The sequence below is a fragment of the Jaculus jaculus genome, chromosome 18 (genome assembly GCF_020740685.1).
Source record: "Jaculus jaculus isolate mJacJac1 chromosome 18, mJacJac1.mat.Y.cur, whole genome shotgun sequence".
NCBI lineage: Eukaryota > Metazoa > Chordata > Mammalia > Rodentia > Dipodidae > Jaculus > Jaculus jaculus.
The window spans coordinates 61,088,851-61,106,333 of record NC_059119.1 but is presented as its reverse complement, the minus strand read 5'-3'; the positions used below and the strand labels follow the sequence as shown (position 1 = coordinate 61,106,333).

Genomic DNA, 17,483 nt, shown 5'->3' with positions numbered 1-17,483 from the left:
GGGTCAGCAAACAAATTTTTCAAGCAGCGAGTCAGCATGGCAAAAATAATCTTGTTTTTATTTTAGATTCCGATTTCATTACCGCACTCAAAAGACTACAACGGGACCTGGAGTTATCACACAATCCCAACTGCTTCCGTCAGAAAGGCTGAGCTTCAGTGCCCGTGGTGGCCACTAATGATCAGCTCATTGTTGTCTTGATAGAAAAAGGCTATCAACAAGCATTTGTTTATCCACAACAAAAAGTATTAATTAGCTTATCCCACTTAGTAAATCTTGTATGCATGCCAACTCATACCAAACTGCTACTTTTACAAAAAAAAATTGCAATAATACAGTTCATTTTTTTTCCAGTCCTTTTTGCACAAAATTTATTTACAATGTCTACATAAATGCTCCAAGGTGGGACTATGGAAAAATACACACATGACCAATGCTTTGCTGAGAAATTAAAAAGTCAACATATTAAAAATAAATCTTCAGTCTATGTTTTTGAGCTGCATAAAACAGGAAGTGATGTATAAGGTGGTGGTGGTGCTTGTCGCACAGGGTCAATGATACTTGATGTGACAATTAGGCTTCTAAACACAGGGCCTTTTGGTTTCCATGTCTCCTCCTACCAGTCTCCTTAAGACGCTGCCTGCAACAGCTGACGAATCCTTGTTGCTGATACAGGTCTCCCATCCTGCCCCATTTACATCTGTTCAGGCCAATTCAAATATGGTGAGTAAATGAATTAGACATGCAAATTCAAGCCCCAGGCTAGAGAGAGGGAGAGAGCGGAAAAGAGAGAGAGAAAGAGAGAGAGCACATGGCTGAAATCCTAGGCAAGAAGAAAGACTCTTCTGCCTCATAATTATTTTAATGCTCTAAAAATCCCGCAAATAGACCTTCCTGTCCTTTGCAGGATAACTGTAAGGCTTTTTTTTTTTTTAATGTAAGGAGGCTTCTGGAGGAAGTGAAGAGCTATGGAAACAACACACATAGTGTGGAAAAATTTCACATTTTTTTTAAAAAATCTATAAGAAACAACGTAATATGGATAACAGTATAATAGCATTTACAATATTTCACTCTTTGTTCTTTTAATGTCTTATATAATTATTTAGTGTGTCCCCCAAATTGACTTCAGTTGGTTTTCCTGCTTTTTTAAGAGTCCCTAGGAAGAATTAGGGATGCTCCTTGGTCCAAAGTAGATGCCAAGAATGGAACTCCATAGTCATTGCAGAAAAAAAAAATTGTTTGAAATCAGTCACCATGGCAGACAATGCATATTCCCTTAAGCTACTGAGCATGAATGTCCATGACTTGTCCGCTCACTGTTGGGTCTCCTGGATTAAGAACCGTGGGGCTTGATGCTGATATTGGCATTCCAGGGTGGGGCGGTCCTCCATGCATCATCATTGTTGGGTGGTGAGGGTGTCCAGGAATGTACGTATGCATGGGGGGCCCATGACGCAGCTGAGCAGGATGGGGGGGCATCTGGGGCTGGGCATAACTTGGCTGTCCCATACTCACACCCACTGGACCACCCCGGGCTACATACTCCCCTGGCATACTTTGCAGCCCTGTAGAAATTCAAAAGAAAGAAAGAAAAAGAAAAGAAAATATTATGAAAAATCAATAGTGTGGCGCAGTCCTAGGCAAGCCAGGGAAGAGTGATCAGGAGCCTCAGGCTCCCGAAGCCATTCTTTTGATGCGCAGGGGAGACCAGGAAACAAGAAGCATCATGCTGGAAAGTCACTGTGTCACATCTTTCTTGCACTGCCACTGTCACCACGGCTGTCTACAAACAGCTTATTTATTAAAATAGTAATCATAATAAAACTGGTGGGGCTTGAAGAAGCGCTTTACCGCCCCCCCCCGCCCCCCCCCCCCAAGTGTTCTCTAGCTAGAGTAAGTGGCAATGGTCACCAAACATTTCTCCAGAAGCTCAACTACACAGGCTCACTAAGGGTGGTTCCTTAAAGGAAAAAAAAAAAAATCAAAAACAGTTATCAATAAATTCCTTCCACATGGTTTCTTAGAGCTGGGTGTGGGGGAGGAGGGGGAGGTGTGGGTGGGAGGGAAGAAAAGCTTAACAAAACTCTAAACCCTGTCCACCTTACAATGAATTTGAGAACAATAAGAAAAATTGGCCCTAAAACAATACCCTTTCTGCTTTGAAGGAGCCTCTTGTCTTCTGCATGGATTGCTCTGGTTGATGGAAACTGACAGGTGTATTGTTTCAGAGAGCCATAGCTCCATCGTCATCAAGGGGGAAAGGCACAACGCCACTGCTAAGTACGTTCAATTGGCTTTAGTTCTAAGTAAGAGCGCACTGCAGAGCCGGTGAACGCCTTCCGATAAGGTCTCCAGGCTCTAGCAATGAATGGCTGCTTAATCTAGCCTAAAGGAACATTTTTGAACTAATGAAAATTGCTTATAAAATATACTGTACCCACAGCTCTTTAATCAAAAAAGATGATAATATTTTTTTGTAATAACCTATTAATTTAATTGGTCACGAAGCATAAAATACATCATTTAAATTTAATTGACCCAGAAACTAAGAAACAATATTTAAATTAACTAAGCTAGAGAATTCCACGATGAGGCAGTAAGACTGTTGCATTCCCAAGCTCAATGGAATGCTTTCAGAGCTAACTGTTAAACTTATATTGGACTTACAATCAGAGAAGGTGACCGGCATGAATTACCCTTGGCCTCACCAGTGATTTTAAATAGTGTGCTAATATAATCAGAGACTCAGCTATGACTCTGAAATCATTGATTTTAAATGCAAAAGCAAGGCTGTTAGGGGTAATTTAGGGAATGAACAAGAACTCTAGAGTTCAAAATAGTTTTATGTGTTTGAACTTGAATTTCTGGGGTATGTTTTTAGGAGAGGAAATTCAAGAGAGGGAATCTGGGGCAGTTTTCCTTGGCTCACTGCACGAGGCCTACCACTGAAGATTGCATTAATGATCTCTATTTTTGTATACTGAATAAGTCAAATCCATTTGTCACACCGCAAGTGATGGCATACTTAATTTGGATATAGTCAATTAGCCCGGGCTAAGTCCCGAAGCCTGCTGTGCACACCTCTATTTTGTATTCTCCCTTTTCCATTGCCACACGTAATCCCATTATGATGGACAGACAAAAGAACAAACTAAGGGAAAAAAAAATCAAAGTTTAGTTGACTGAAGCTCAAAATATGCCTTTACTTACCCTAAGTAAAGCTTGTGTTTATTTTACCTAAAAGACATCTCTGTTTGGCTCTCCAGTGCCTTGCAGGTTAGTGTAGAAATGTAACTCATGCATCAACCGCGGTTAGACAGATTTATGACACTTTGGGGACATGCTCTTCCCTCTCCTTGCACTGCTGCAGACTGCTTACATTTTGCAAATCAGTCTGTTGCTATGACAACCCAGTTCCCCACCTCCTGACTGTTTCTTGTTTTGTCATGTGGTCAGTACTGTACAATGGCAACACACAGGATAAATGTTCATCGTACACAGTGTTCATACGCTGAAAAGCTTGGTCAGAACCTGAGAGAAAATGAAGGGAGCAAGAGATGGGAGTGTAACGGAAAGGAATGAGGAAGCATGAAGCTATGGGCAAGGAGAACATGAGAGAATGCAAGAGGAGAAAGCTCCCAGGACACAGTGAAAACAAAGACCCCGTTTGTACTTACTGCCCCCTTGCTTTGCGATTGGGTAACTAGATGAAGGTTACATGTAGTGCCATTGCCCCTCCATGCCCATATTCATGCCCATTCCACTCATAGGTCCTAGAAGGGAGATAAAAAAAATCCAAGAAGAGGCCAGGAGATGAGCAAAGTCAACAGATCGTGCCAAAGACCCTCTAACAAAACAGGTTCTGGAGGGCTGAGGTGAGCTCTTCAGCACAGAGAGATCTTGGCTTCCCCTCTGTGGCACCTTAGAGGCATAGGCAGCAGGCAAGGCAAGACAAGGCAGGCAGCTTAAGATAACAGCAAAGGGCAAGGTGGGTTCCCCGGGCGTAGGAGTGCGGGACCACCACAGAAACAACTCTTACCTGGTGCTCGGATCCCCATGTGCTGCTGACCGTCCATGACAAACCCTCCCATTGGCTGTCCATCGGGATTGTACGGCGTGCCTTGACTGACTGCGGAAGTGAAAGGTACAGCGTCTTAGGAGAGACTCTAACTGGACGATGGCTTTCAACCAACGTCCACTGCCCGCACGCCAGCTGGTGGCACCTCGGTGGCTTGGGATTTGGGGTTTGATGTTCAAATAACAGCCTACACACCAGAATTCATACTTGGGCTTTTGTCTGGTGTTTCCGTAACAGGCATTGAAAGAAAAAGAAAATAAAGTTACCGGGATGTGACTAACCAGCGACCTGACTCCACGTGATGCACAGTTTTTAGTTTTCAATCGTGCTGAGAGATGTGCTAAGAGTGTATTTCATGAGCAAAGTTCAGACCTACATCACCTCATGAGCGCTCTGCTTGTCCACACTGCCCTGTTATAATGCAGAAACAGCCCTCTAGCTCGTGACTGAAGAGATCAGAAGAAAGCTGGTATTTCTAAAAACTCTGAACACCACAAGGTGGGTACTACTGAGAGAAGACCTGAGAAATAAGAACTGTGTATTTTCACTACTATCTGAATCTCATGCTGTAACTGTACATGAAAAGCTGCTTCCGAAGTGAGCTGCCTTGGGTTATTAAAGCACACCATAGCTCTACCTCATTGAATGTCTTTGAACTTTACTGAGTCCCACAAGCGATCCTGACCCCTTTGCCCTTTTGACAGGTAATAAAGTTTACAGCAATTCCACACCAAGCCATGCACCAGGGAGTGGTCACAGTGGCAGAAAGAGCTAGACAGGAAAATCCAGACCAAAACATAACATTAATACTTCGAATGTTTGAATTTAGCTGAGCACGTGATTTAATAGTTACTTTTCTCCAATGTATATATATATATATTTTTTTTATTTTCCACTCGCCTCACATGTTTTATAATGATGTTAAATTGATTAGTGTGGTTATAAAAACAAAACCGGTTTAATTTCCCTTGTCAGGCTCTCTGAGTGAGTGCTCACACCCAGTTTATTTACCAGGTAGCAGCTCTCCTGGTGAATGGCTTGAGGTGACTGGAGTACAGTCACTATAGAGCACTTGCCTGCTCGGTTGGACTGGTCTATCATGGGCTGGACTATTCTTCTCCGGGCATTAATAAACCTGTAACCAAGAAAGCAAAGCAAATCACTCTCCCTTTAAGAGATAAACAAAAGGTAGAGGAATGGATGACTCCTTGTGAGGTACGGATGGTTAGATCTTGGCAATATGGGGAGCTTGTCTCCATTTTTTTCCTCCCCAGCCCTGTACATACAGGCTCAAGCACCACAAAACTCTGACCCCGGTGACCTTTGAGCACGAGGCTGGAGCTTTCTGAGTTGATTTATGTCTGCCTGCTTTTACCACCGCTAGACACTTGCATTTCATCTTTTCACAGGGGAATTGGCTAAGTTTTCAGGAAACAATGCTGGCTCTGCTCTTTTCCATGGCCAGGGTGGGGGCTGCCGTGGGCAAGATGTTCAGGAGGTGGATGGCCAGGGTAGGAGGGCAGCCGGGAGGCTGTCCGTTTGCCCCACACTTAGTAACTTCCATCTTAGACTCCGACTTCTTGTTCACATTCTTAAAAATCCAAACTTACCCTACCTTTGGCAAACCCAATTCTATTTTTTAAATATATATTTTATTTATTTCTTTATTTGAGAGAAGGAAAGAGGCAGAGAGAGAGAGAGAGACAGGGACAGAGAGAGAATGGGCACACCAGGGCCTCCAGCCACTGCAAACGAACTCCAGACGCATGCGCCACCTTGTGCATCTGGCTAACGTGGGTCCTGGGGAATGGAAACAGGATCCTTTGGCTTTGCTGGGAAACGCCTTAACCGCTAAGCCATCTCTCCAGCCCCCCTCTTTTTTAAATTTTTAATAGTATTTTTAATTATTCATTTGAAAGCAGAGAGAGATTGAGAGAAGAAAGACAGGCAGAAAGAATAAGTACACCAGGGCCTCCAGCCACTGCAAATGAACTCCAGATGCATGTGCCACCATGTGCATCTGGCTTTACATAGGTGCTGGGAAATTAATCCTGGGTCATTAGGCTTTGCAGGCAAGAGCCTCAACCGCTGAGCCATCTCCCCAGCCCTGCAATTCTATTTTAATGTCCACTATTAAGATATTGAACTGGGCTCGCAATGCACCTCCCACTGAAAGAATGTCTGAGTTTATCACCACTAGTTCACACTTCTCAGGACTTCAGAGAAATGCAACCCTTAAGAGGTTTCTTGAGGTGGCCTCTTTATGCAAACTCTAAAGTCAAGATAAGGTCACAGCTATACAGTAATTGAGTTTATAATTGTGGTTTATTTAGCTACCACTGATAGTTTATAAATGTCTTATTAGAATGCTTCAGTCACATTAAATATCTTAATAGAAATTTTTGGTGCAATTATAACTCCCCCCCCCAAAAAAAAATGTTATCATTGAAATGTCAAGAAGTACTTAACAAAAACAATACAAAGCCATATTCACATGACCCTAACTCTTAAGTTCCATTTGTCCTGGGTCATGAGAATTACATATTAAATAGAGAAAATGAAGAGGATCATTTTAGATTCTGAAACAGTAAATCACCTTTAGTTTCCAACTCAGATAAGACTGCGTCTAATCTAGGCAGGACATAAAACCCACAATGGAAAAATTCTGTGATGCACATTCATTACCGTGCTACAGTCCAGTATGAATACTAGCTTGCACATTTAACTTCTTGTGGAAGGGGAATAGGTCCTATAACCCAAACCATTAAACATACAAGGACAGGTTTTTAAATAATAACTTGTTTCATAAGACTTTAAGATCTTCAATATACCCTTACCATCCTCATCTGAAGGGAAATTAAAACAAAGAATGAATGATGGGCACTGGAAGGTGCGCTGTTGGCATTGACTCTTATGTTATCTACAGCCTATCAGTTCCTACACAGGAAATCCCTGAACTGCTAATAAAAATATTTAAAACACAAATCTACAACAAACTGTGTTGCAAATCAGGTTATCATTATCTTGTATAAGCCATGAAAATTGGAATCATGTGAGCAGAAGGTTAGATTAATTCTCCATTCTCATTATAAGCACAGGTGTAGCACAAACACCATGTGAAATAAGCAATTAAAATGAAAAAAAAAATCTGCTTTTTCATTAGCTGCCTGTACTGCATGACCAATCAGAAAATCATTTAATATGAATACTCTGCAATATACTAAAAGTAATTTTCATAGTAACCAACATAGGTAAAAGAGGGGGAAAAAAAGAGTCCTTTATCTACTTATCTTTATGTGTTTTTACAGGGACAGAACTTAGTCTGTTAACTTTCCTTTCCAAAACCCTCTTGAGTCATATTTTAAGGGTTAGGAAAAGCTGTTTTGAGCAGATGAGGAGCCATGGCTCAGAGAAACTGAATGACTTGTTTAAGGTCACATGTTACTAAAGACATGCTAAATAATGTCTTCAAATGAGGCTGGCAGTGGTCTTGAACATTGTCATTTCTAATGCTGTGGCTATGGTAGTGGCCATACTGCGTCACTCACCTAGAACATTCCAGACTAAAGAGGTGTCTAAAAAGTAGCTAGTTTGGGGCCCAATTATCACTGGCAGCAACACTTCTATGGAGTCAAAGAAGAGCATGGCTGTAAATATCTCAACAGATCAGGAATTTTTTAATTTTTAAATTTTTTATAGTTAACAACTTCCATGATTGTAAACAATATTCCATGGTAATTTCCTCCCTCCCTCCACTTTCCCCTTTGAAGCTCCACTCTCCATCATATCCCCTCCCCCTCTCAATCAGTCTCTCTCTTATTTTGGAGTCATGATCTTTTCCTCCTATTATTATGGTCTTATGTAGATAGTGTCAGGTGCTGTGAGGTCAAGGATATCCAGGCTCTTTTGTGTCTGCAGGAGCACATTGTAAGGAGTCCAACCCTTCCTTTGGCTCTTACATTCTTTCTGCCACCTCTTCCGCAATGGACCCTGAGCCTTGGAAGGTGTGATAGAGAGAAGTTTGACAGCTGCCTGGTTTGCATATACTAACAAAGAAAAGGCTCCTCAAAAAGACTCAGGGACTCCATGTGCTTCCAAGGTCTGCCTCCTTCACGTTTGTACTTCAGACTCCCACAACCAGTTCCTGGGAAGCAGTACAGACATGGGTCCATAGCGAGTCAGCCCCCGGAACCAGAGAAGGATCACAAGTAGACCTGAGAAAGGGCTTTAATGGCCACCTCGATGGCTCATGGACATTCGTCTCCCCCACGATACCGCAGACTAGACTCTCCTAGGCTGTTGCCAACATGACCCTGGCCATCTTTTCTGAGAGTCCACTTTCTCTCTGAGAAAGGTGAGCTGCTGGAAGGACCCGCCTTTCTCCATCTAAAAACCCTTTCTCCGCACAGCTTTTAGGGATATTTTAAACAATTCTTATTTCACTACTTTAAGATGGCTCTCAAACACTTAGACATAGCCCTCATACCCTTAGGCCTCTATCTCTCTCTCTTTTTCCCTTGGTTAAACAGCTATAAAATGTTAAAATAGGGCTGGAGGCTAGAGGGATGGCTCAGCAGTTAAGGTGTTTGCCTGCAAAGCCAAAGGACCCAGGTTCGATTCCCCAGGACCCACGTAAGCCAGATGCACAAGGGGGCGCATGCATCTGGAATTTGTTTGCATTGGCTGGAGGCCCTGGTGCACCTATTCTCTCTCTCTCCCTCCCTCTTTCTTGGTCAAATAAATAAATAATTTAAAATGTTAAAAAAAAAAACATGGTTTGTTGTCTGTAAGTATCAAAAGTTGTCAATAAAAATTTTATATATTTAAAAAAAAAACATCCTTCCACATGGTGAGTCCCTCTAGTATTTTGAGTTTACTTGCCTCCCAGGCCACTGTCAGTCCCTAAGATAACTTACGTCTCCCTGAAGGTTTGCAGAGGCATGCGGATTACACTGACCCCAGACCTGCTCTGGTCCCCCATGCAGAGGGTAAATACTTCACGACAGCCTCCCAGGCAAGTGCACACAGGTATGCGTTTCTTCTTGTTTATGTGGTGGTGAGAACAGTTGTTTTTTAATTGATAATACAGATTTAAAATGCCCGTAGGACATTTAAACATAAGGGTGAACCTTTTCATTAAAAAAGAAAAAGAAAGAAAGAAACCAAAACAGAAACACTGAAAACCTACGAAAATCAGCCACTTTGAACTGGTCCACTGTATTAATACTAGTTCTCCCCGGAACTTCTTGTTTTAATAAAGTGGCCTTGAACTCTTGTATAGCTAGGGCTTTTCTTGAACTTCTGGTCTGTACTTCCTGAGTTCTGAAATGAAAGCCCTGTGCTACCATTTGCCAGATTATCTAGTGCTGGGGATTGAGCGAAGGGCTTCCAGAGCAAAGCAAGCACTTTACCAATTGAGTTCTATTCTCAGCCCAACTTCTTTTTGAAGCCTGTCATTTTTTAGAAAATTCAATATATTGAAATTTTACCAATGTTGTGTATTTTTCATTACCATACACTATCACAATCTCTCTCTCTCTCTCTTTTCTCTCTTTGTCTCTTTTTCTTTTCTCTCTCTGCCTTTTTCTCCCCATACAGCAGAGCATGTGATTAGATGGCTTGTGAGGGTGAATTCAGATACAAAAACATTTTCCTTCTGGGCAAAGCAATAAAATGGTATTCTTGCTCCTCCCACTAGAAGTCAAACCGAGGTCAGGTCTCTATCCCTCTATCTGTTTAAATAAACCAGTCCAGCTGTTTGTTTCTCAAGTGCCCTTTGACCTTGCGTCTCTTCCCTGCTTTTGTGACAGAGTGTTTTACTTTTCACTGTGGAAAAGGGTAAACTATCGAGAATTTTCTAAATCTCGGAATTTAAAAAAAAGGGGGCTTTAGAGTTGATGTAAACTTAGTGTATATATTCCCTTCTTAAAACAGTCTCATTTTAAGAGGAGTAAGATAGTTGCCTTAAGCTTCTCTATGTGTTCAAACATAGAAAGTATCTGAAATCAAAACATGGAAATAGAATCTGAAGATTGTGGCAAAACTCCACATTAGATATAAAATTAAAAAAAAATAATCCAATAGCCACAAGATAGCTGGAAATAATATATATGAGTGATATGAAATCTAGAGTTTTGTAATTAATAGTTTATTCAAACTTTGTTATTTTTAAGACACAAGAAAAAAATTACACTCATTGAACTGGTATCCAAATATTAGGCCCTTAAATTTTAGATGTTGAATGTCAGGCATATAAGACAATGTGACAGTTCGGCTTACCCATCAGCATAAGTTATATACCTGTTTTTATACAATATAATTAAAATATACCACAAATTGGGCTTTTTAAAAAAGTAAACCTTGAGTTCAGTATGCTCTAAAGGTTAGAAAATGTTGTACTTATTGAATATTATATTATGAATATACATATGTATATAAAGAATCCTACTTTGCCTTGAAGATACAGTTTTCATGTGTGAAGTACATTGTCAGAGGTATAGGTGTGAGACAAAAGAATTCGTAAAAGGCTCCTTATGCTTCCTTCTTCGTGTGTCCTGGGTTAGGGTTTCTGCTTGAGACCCAGCTATCTTCGGTCACATCAGAAGTTTTTGCAAAGCAAAGAAAGATAATGGGTTGACTTTATAGCCTTATTCCATGTCCAAATAAACTTCTTTTTGACCTGTTTGTTTAGAATTCAGAGTTCCAATAAGGAAGAGTGAGGTGGCTAAAAAGGGAACAGACTCCCAACATTTGAGACCTGGGATCATTTAAAAATCGAATTTTATTTTATTTTATTTTTAAATTTTTATTTATTTATTTATTTGAGAGCGACAGACACAGAGAGAAAGACAGATAGAGGGAGAGAGAGAATGGGCGCGCCAGGGCTTCCAGCCTCTGCAAACGAACTCCAGACGCATGCGCCCCCTTGTGCATCTGGCTAACGTGGGACCTGGGGAACCGAGCCTCGAACCAGGGTCCTTAGGCTTCACAGGCAAGCGCTTAACCGCTAAGCCATCTCTCCAGCCTCGAATTTTATTTTTTACAAATGTCCCTGACCAATGAATTATTGGAAAACATCCAATTTAGCACTAACATTTTCTTCTAATGATCCATGGCTTTTTTTTTTTTTTTTTTGGTATTTTCATAAATTTGACAGAGAGAATGCAAACTGAGTACAAATTATGCTGTAAACCATGAAATTTTGCTTTACTCTTTCTTTTCTTTTTCTTTCCTTTTACCCCCCCCCCCAGGTGTTTGTGTGTCATTGGGTGTTTTATTTATTTATTTTTTTTTTCCCAGTCAACTAGTTCCATTTATCTCCTTTCCTTCTCAGTCTTTGATACATGTATGGTTTTCTAAGCAAGACCTGGTAGATCTGAAACTGACCTCTGTCCTTTAGCTGATCCTGTGCTGTTGACCCTGGTCCCAAACTGGATTGCCAAATTCAGTTCCCCACTCTCATGAACCGAGAGGGTGAAAAGATCACAGTGGGCACCTGTTAGGAATCAAAACACAAGGAAGCTGTCCAGCTCCAAAGCCAGTTCCAGTGTCACCTCCCTTATACCGTCAGTAGTAAAGACAAAAGCAAAGAAAATCACCACTCACTCACTGTGTAGTTTTTACACAATCCTGTCCTTCAGTGTGGACCATTCTACTTATTCACTAATAATTATAAGTTGCCCACATTTCCTTACTTTAGCATGCTGCCAAGTGGTTTAGCTTTTGAACAATAACACCATTCTCTGTCACACTGTGTAGTCCTTTTCCCAGCTAGCGATAAGGGAGGTTGACATCAGTTTACTTTAGCAGGTAGCCATCTAAGTATGGAGACATGTCATATTCCAAACCCTCCATGTTGTTAAAACAATAAATTATTAGGAAACAATTATAATAACTAGGAATATATGTTAGTGAAAATGTCTTAAGTGCCTATAGTACTCATTTTAAAAATACTCATTCACTTTTAACTGGTATTTAGGTAAAATTAGTAATACCTACATATTAAAGATGAAAAGTAACCACATGTATTCTTAAGTAAAGTTTAACTACTAGAAAGTTCTTCATGCACTATTCTTCATTCAGTTAATTTTTAAAAAATCTTTTTGCTTATTTTTATTTATTTATTTGAGAGCGACAGAGAAAGAAAGAAGCAGAGGGAGAGAGAGAGAGAGAATGGGCGTGCAAGGGCCTCCAGCCACTGCAAATGAACTCCAGACGCATGCACCCCATTGTGCATCTGGCTAAACATGGGTCCTGGGGAATCAAGCCTCGAACCAGGTCCTTAGGCTTCACAGGCAAGTGCTTAACCTCTAAGCCATCTCTCCAGCCCCATTCAGTTAATTTTTTAAATGTACTTATAATATTTAATTGATATAAAACCCATTTTAGGTAGTTTCTACAGTGCCTTTAACTTTATAATTAAGCCTCATGAATAACTTTAAAATATAAAATTTCACATTGGAAGGTAGTTGTTGAATTCCAAAATTTTGTTCTTTTCCTATACCATAACTTTCCTGAACATAGATGTATCATAGCTATTTAACTAAACCATTTTTTTTAAAGCCAGTATCCCTTTATAACTTCATGGCATGTATTATGCAAATACTTTCAAATGAGTTGTACATATCACCCAAGAAACTCTATTTCTTTAACAAAAAAAATTTTAATTGTAGAATCTTATGTTGGAAAATCTTATGTTAGAAATTTTCCTTGCTTAATGATGCATAACTGGCGGGCTTCAGAACTCAAGCCTTCTAAACACACCCTTTCTCAAATAAAATTTCATAAAACATGATTTTAAGATGCTTAATAAAGTTGGTTCACTCTCAAGTCAAACCTTATGGAATCATGTTTTGGGCATCTTTGTTTAGCTTCTTATCTACCACCAGGATCCAACAGTTTCAGACTGTGATATATCATTGGTGTCTGGGTTGGGGGAAGTGGAAAGACAGGGAAAAGGCTCTCCTACCCACCCAAACCAGAAACATAATGTTAAAATCAGCTTAAATCATAGGAAGTCCATCAGTCTGGGGTATGAGAAGTCACAGGCTGTGATGGGGGTATTTGCCAAATCACTCTAGAAAGAACTACAGTTTTCTAGTAAAATCAAAGAATTAATCATATGCAAAGTTTTCTTCAATACAACTGGTGGGAAAAAAAATCACTATTTAATTGACAATAATGATTTAAAATACTACCAGAGCTGTATGTTATTTTGGACTTGAAACTGAAGTGACTTTAAAATAATCCATTACTGGGTGGGTATACATCACAGTAAACTTTCCTTAAAAACAATCTGAATAATGAGATTCACCTTGTAGAAAATGTGGGTTCCTAGAACATCCATTCTGACCTGACCTCAGTGAATGTGGCTGTCTTAGCTGGTTCTCTCTTTCTTTCATTCTTCTTGCATTCTAGATCACTGACAAGCTGGCCCTCAAACTTAATGGAATGAAGGATGGGACTACATCACTAGGCTTAGCAAGGAAACAGTGAATGCTTTTAATGTTTTAAGTATCCACTGGCACTCAAGAAATGTTTGCCTACATGTGAGAATTTGACTTTGCATAACCATACACATAAAAATAGCAGTTTGCTTAAATTATACGCACTTAAAATGATTATTAGTAAAATGTATAAGTAATAGCTAAATAAAGTAAAATCTTTCTCTCCTAATGGAAAAGCTAAAATAACTGTAATGATATTACAAAGAAGAAATGTCTTTTTGATTCATAGCTGAACCGTTTTTTCATTTGAATTCTAATTTTCTCATTCACAGAAATCTCAATACAGTTGTATCTAACTAGACAACACTGACATATTACTGAATAATTATATGTACTCAAAGTAAACTATGGTCCAGGCCTGGTGGCTCATGCTTCGGATTCTAGCACTTGGGAGGCTGGGCAAGAGGGCCATTGTGAATCTGAAGACACCCTGAGACACAGAGTGAGTTCCGGGTCAGCCTGGGATAGAACGAGCCTGCCTCATTAAAAGAAAGAAAGAAAGAAAGAAAGAAAGAAAGAAAGAAAGAAAGAAAGAAAGAAAGAAAGAAAGAAAGAAAGAAAGAAAAGAAAAGAAAAGAAAAGAATCAAAGCAAAACAAAGAGAACCTTGGGTTCTCAGCAGATAATTGTCATCTAACGTGGATACTTTTCAGACTGAACAATAAGCAATAGATACAAACCATGAGTATATCAGGCAATTTGGGTTGGTGACTATTCTAATGTTTAAAAATGCATTGCTTTTTCAAAAGAAAGTTTGTCCTGTAAAGTCAGAGTTGAAACCCTGTTGTCTTAGAATGGTGGCTATCCCTGTGCCCATTAGATATTATGGAATTCTAGCTCCATCTTGGAGGACCCAAGAACTCTGCTTTCTTTAAGACCCTCCCTTTAGTTGCCTAGGTTCCTAATCCATCATGAAATATAAAACCTGCTGGCCTCAGAACACTTACTCATGTCATGGCAAGATTTCTCAACATATTTCTTGCAATATGTAGTCTGAAAAACCTTAAAATACAAATGGAAGCATGCGTACTAAAAGGCAGTTCACCTCTCAATTGACATAGAAACCCAAAATCTCCCAAGTTCAATAGGCAAAATGGCCTCTCGGAACCTGCCAAATATTTGCCAAGTGCTTATAGCCATGTAAGCATCATGATCCCAACTTTGGAGAACGTGAGCTTGCCGAATGTCAGTGGGTTTTTCATTTGGTTTTTGTTTGTTTTGAGAAGGTCCCACATAAAACCCAGGCTGCATAGCCAAGGGTGATCTTGAATCTCTGGATGGTCCTGCATCTTCCTGCCAAGAGCTGGAGTTATATTATACCAGGCTTGGTTTTAAGTAGTGGTGGGTACTGAATGCAGAACTCTGCAAGCTAGACACGCACTCTTCTTTCCTTAAACGTCATTCAGCACTGCAACTGGAGTTTAATTGTTTCTTTGCTGGCTAGCTGTCACCGTGCGGAAGGTGCTATTCATGGTGAGGGGTGTTGGGGGGAGAGAAAAGTCATGAATAACCTTATGCAGCAGTGAACCATGCATGCAAGTGATAACCTGTAAGCCAGGCAAGGCATGCCAAGCGGTGTAATGGTTGCATGTCTGCTATGGGGATAACCAACTCTTCTCTGATTGCAGTTGAGGCCCTTTCTATGGGAGAGAATTCATGCTGGATACTGAAAACCTAGTCAGAAGCCTATGGCTGGTAAAGTCCTAAGCCGGAGAAGGGCTGCTACTGTGGTTGTTTGGTTACATGGTAATGCTGTGCATGTCAAATTGCCTCCGGATATTTGCGTCCATGTCCATAGATTAGTGCTTTTCTCACATTTAATAGAGAAACTTATTGTTGCAATTGAGGGAGGTCCAAACCTCATCAAAGTACTGTGAATAAGTGAGTGTTGAGTATCAATCTCCATCATCTCCTCCCGAGGACACTGCAGAAGAGTGGGCACAAAGGACATAAGAGCCATCGGTCGAGGAGGAGTTCTGTGTGTAATCCAATGAGAGACTCAGACACGGTGGTAATCATTTGTAATCCAAGCACTCTACAGGTTCAGGCAGGAAGTTAAGGAGTTCAAGGACAGCCTGGGCTACATACGGAGACCCTTTTTCAAGAATAATCATTAATGATAGTAATAATAAAATAATACTAATATAAAAAGCAATGCCTAGAGACAATAATATGAAAAGCAGTGTCTAAAGACAAGAGCATGAGGTTTGAGCAGGAAGCCTGCCTCTTCTCGGCGTAGAGATGGCGGCAGTACTCAGGCGCAGAAGTGGGACGACAAGGAGGTCAGTGCACATGACACGCACTTTCCCAGTGGTGAGACCTGAGACGGTACTGTGCTGAGCCGTTGCCACTGAGTCTCGGGAAGGCACCCAGTACAACCTCTTCCCGTGCGTGCTTACAGCAACACGAGGTGGGAACAACCCAAATGCTCACCAGAGGCTGTAGAGACGACCAAAAGCCTTTACACCCACATGGGCTGTTGCTTGACCATGAGCAAGAACACGCTCACCGCGAACACATCGCTAAAGACCAGAAACCAGTCACAAAAGATCACAGGGCCACGTTGTTGTTTTCCTTTTGTGTGTTAAATTTCCGAGGTGGGCAAATTTACAGTGACAGAGCAGAACAGTGGTTGCTGAGGCTGAGCGGGGGGCAGGTGGAAGAAGAAATCAAGGGGACAGGTGGTACCGAAGGGCACGGTGCTTTTTTAAGGTGACAGGACGGTTTGTCATTGGCTGTGGAAGTGGCAGCACAACTCTGTCAACGATGCTAACGAGTACCTAATCGTGCTCTTCAAGTGGGTGAATCACCTCTCAGCGAAGCGGCTGGAAACAGGCAGGGCAGGTGGGAGGCGGGGCACGCGGAGGAGCGTCTCCGGGCTCCTTCCTGGCGTTCGCAGCTCGGCTCCACCTGCACAGCCCGGCTTGTCAATGCGTGTAAACACCCACGCAGGACCTGTGCACTGCGGCTCAGTAACACAGGCGTCCTGAACTGCAATTCATTGTCTCTTTCCTTCCTTCCTTCCTTCCTTCCTTCCTTCCTTCCTTCCTTCCTTCCTTCCTTCCTTCCTTCCTTCCTTCCTCCCTCCCTCCCTCCCTCCCTCCCTCCCTCCCTCCCTCCCTCCCTCCCTCCCTCCCTCCCTCCCTTTCTTTCTTTCTTTCTTTCTTTCTTTCTTTCTTTCTTTCTTTCTTTCTTCTTTTAGTTATTTGCAAGTAGAGAGACAGAGAAAAGGGAGACAGGCATAGAGAGAGAATGGGCACACCAAGGCCTCTAGCCACTGCAAATGAACTCCAGATGCATGTGCCCCTTGTGCATCTGGCTGACATGGGTCCTGGGGAATTGAACCTGGGTCCTTTGGCCTTGCAGGCAAACGCCTTAACCACTACGCCATTTCTCCAGCCCCATTGTATCTTTTTTTATTCCTCAAAAAAAATTACATAATTGGACTAGAGAAATGGCTCAGCGGTTAAGGCACTTGCCTGCAAAGCCTGAGGACAAGAGTTCAATTTCCAAGGACCCACTTAAGCCAGATGTACAAGATGTCACAGACATCTGGAGTTCGTTTGCAGTGCCCAGAGGCCCTGGTGCGCCCATTCTCTCCCTTCTCACCCTCTCTCTCTCATAAATAAATAAAATGATACAATTTTTTGCCATTTTGAAAAAAAATAACACAATTGGGCTGGTGACAGCAGAGGCAATAAAGCGCCTCGCAAACATGGGAAGAGAACTCCCCAGAACCCACGTGCGGAAGGCTGGGTGTGAGGGCACACAGCTACAGTCCCCATGCACAGTGCTGGGGAGCTAGGGCCAGGCAGGTCTCTGCTCGAATTAGTGGGTTCCAGGCCAGTGAGAAACCCTGTCTGAAAAAAGTGGGCGGCCCCTGAGGGCTGCCCTCTG

General features: G+C 41.5%; 1 protein-coding gene across 4 annotated transcripts in view; it reads right to left on the bottom strand.

The window, feature by feature from the left end:
• Positions 1-31: 31 nt before the first annotated feature.
• Positions 32-17,483, bottom strand: part of Meis1 (Meis homeobox 1) — a 154,289-nt gene continuing 136,837 nt past the window's right edge. Inside the window, exons 10-13 of one of the 4 annotated variants that reach the window (XM_004660074.2) lie at positions 5,158-5,216; positions 4,043-4,132; positions 3,681-3,776; positions 1,430-1,568 (exon numbers count right to left, since the gene is read on the bottom strand). In XM_004660074.2, coding sequence (XP_004660131.1) covers positions 3,718-3,776; positions 4,043-4,132; positions 5,158-5,216 — 208 coding nt within the window. In that variant the 3' untranslated portion in view covers positions 1,430-1,568; positions 3,681-3,717. Of the gene's footprint in view, positions 1,569-3,680; positions 3,777-4,042; positions 4,133-5,092; positions 5,217-17,483 lie in introns of all 4 variants that reach the window. The other 3 variants (XR_006634154.1, XM_004660072.2, XM_045137703.1) reach the window with 3 other exon arrangements.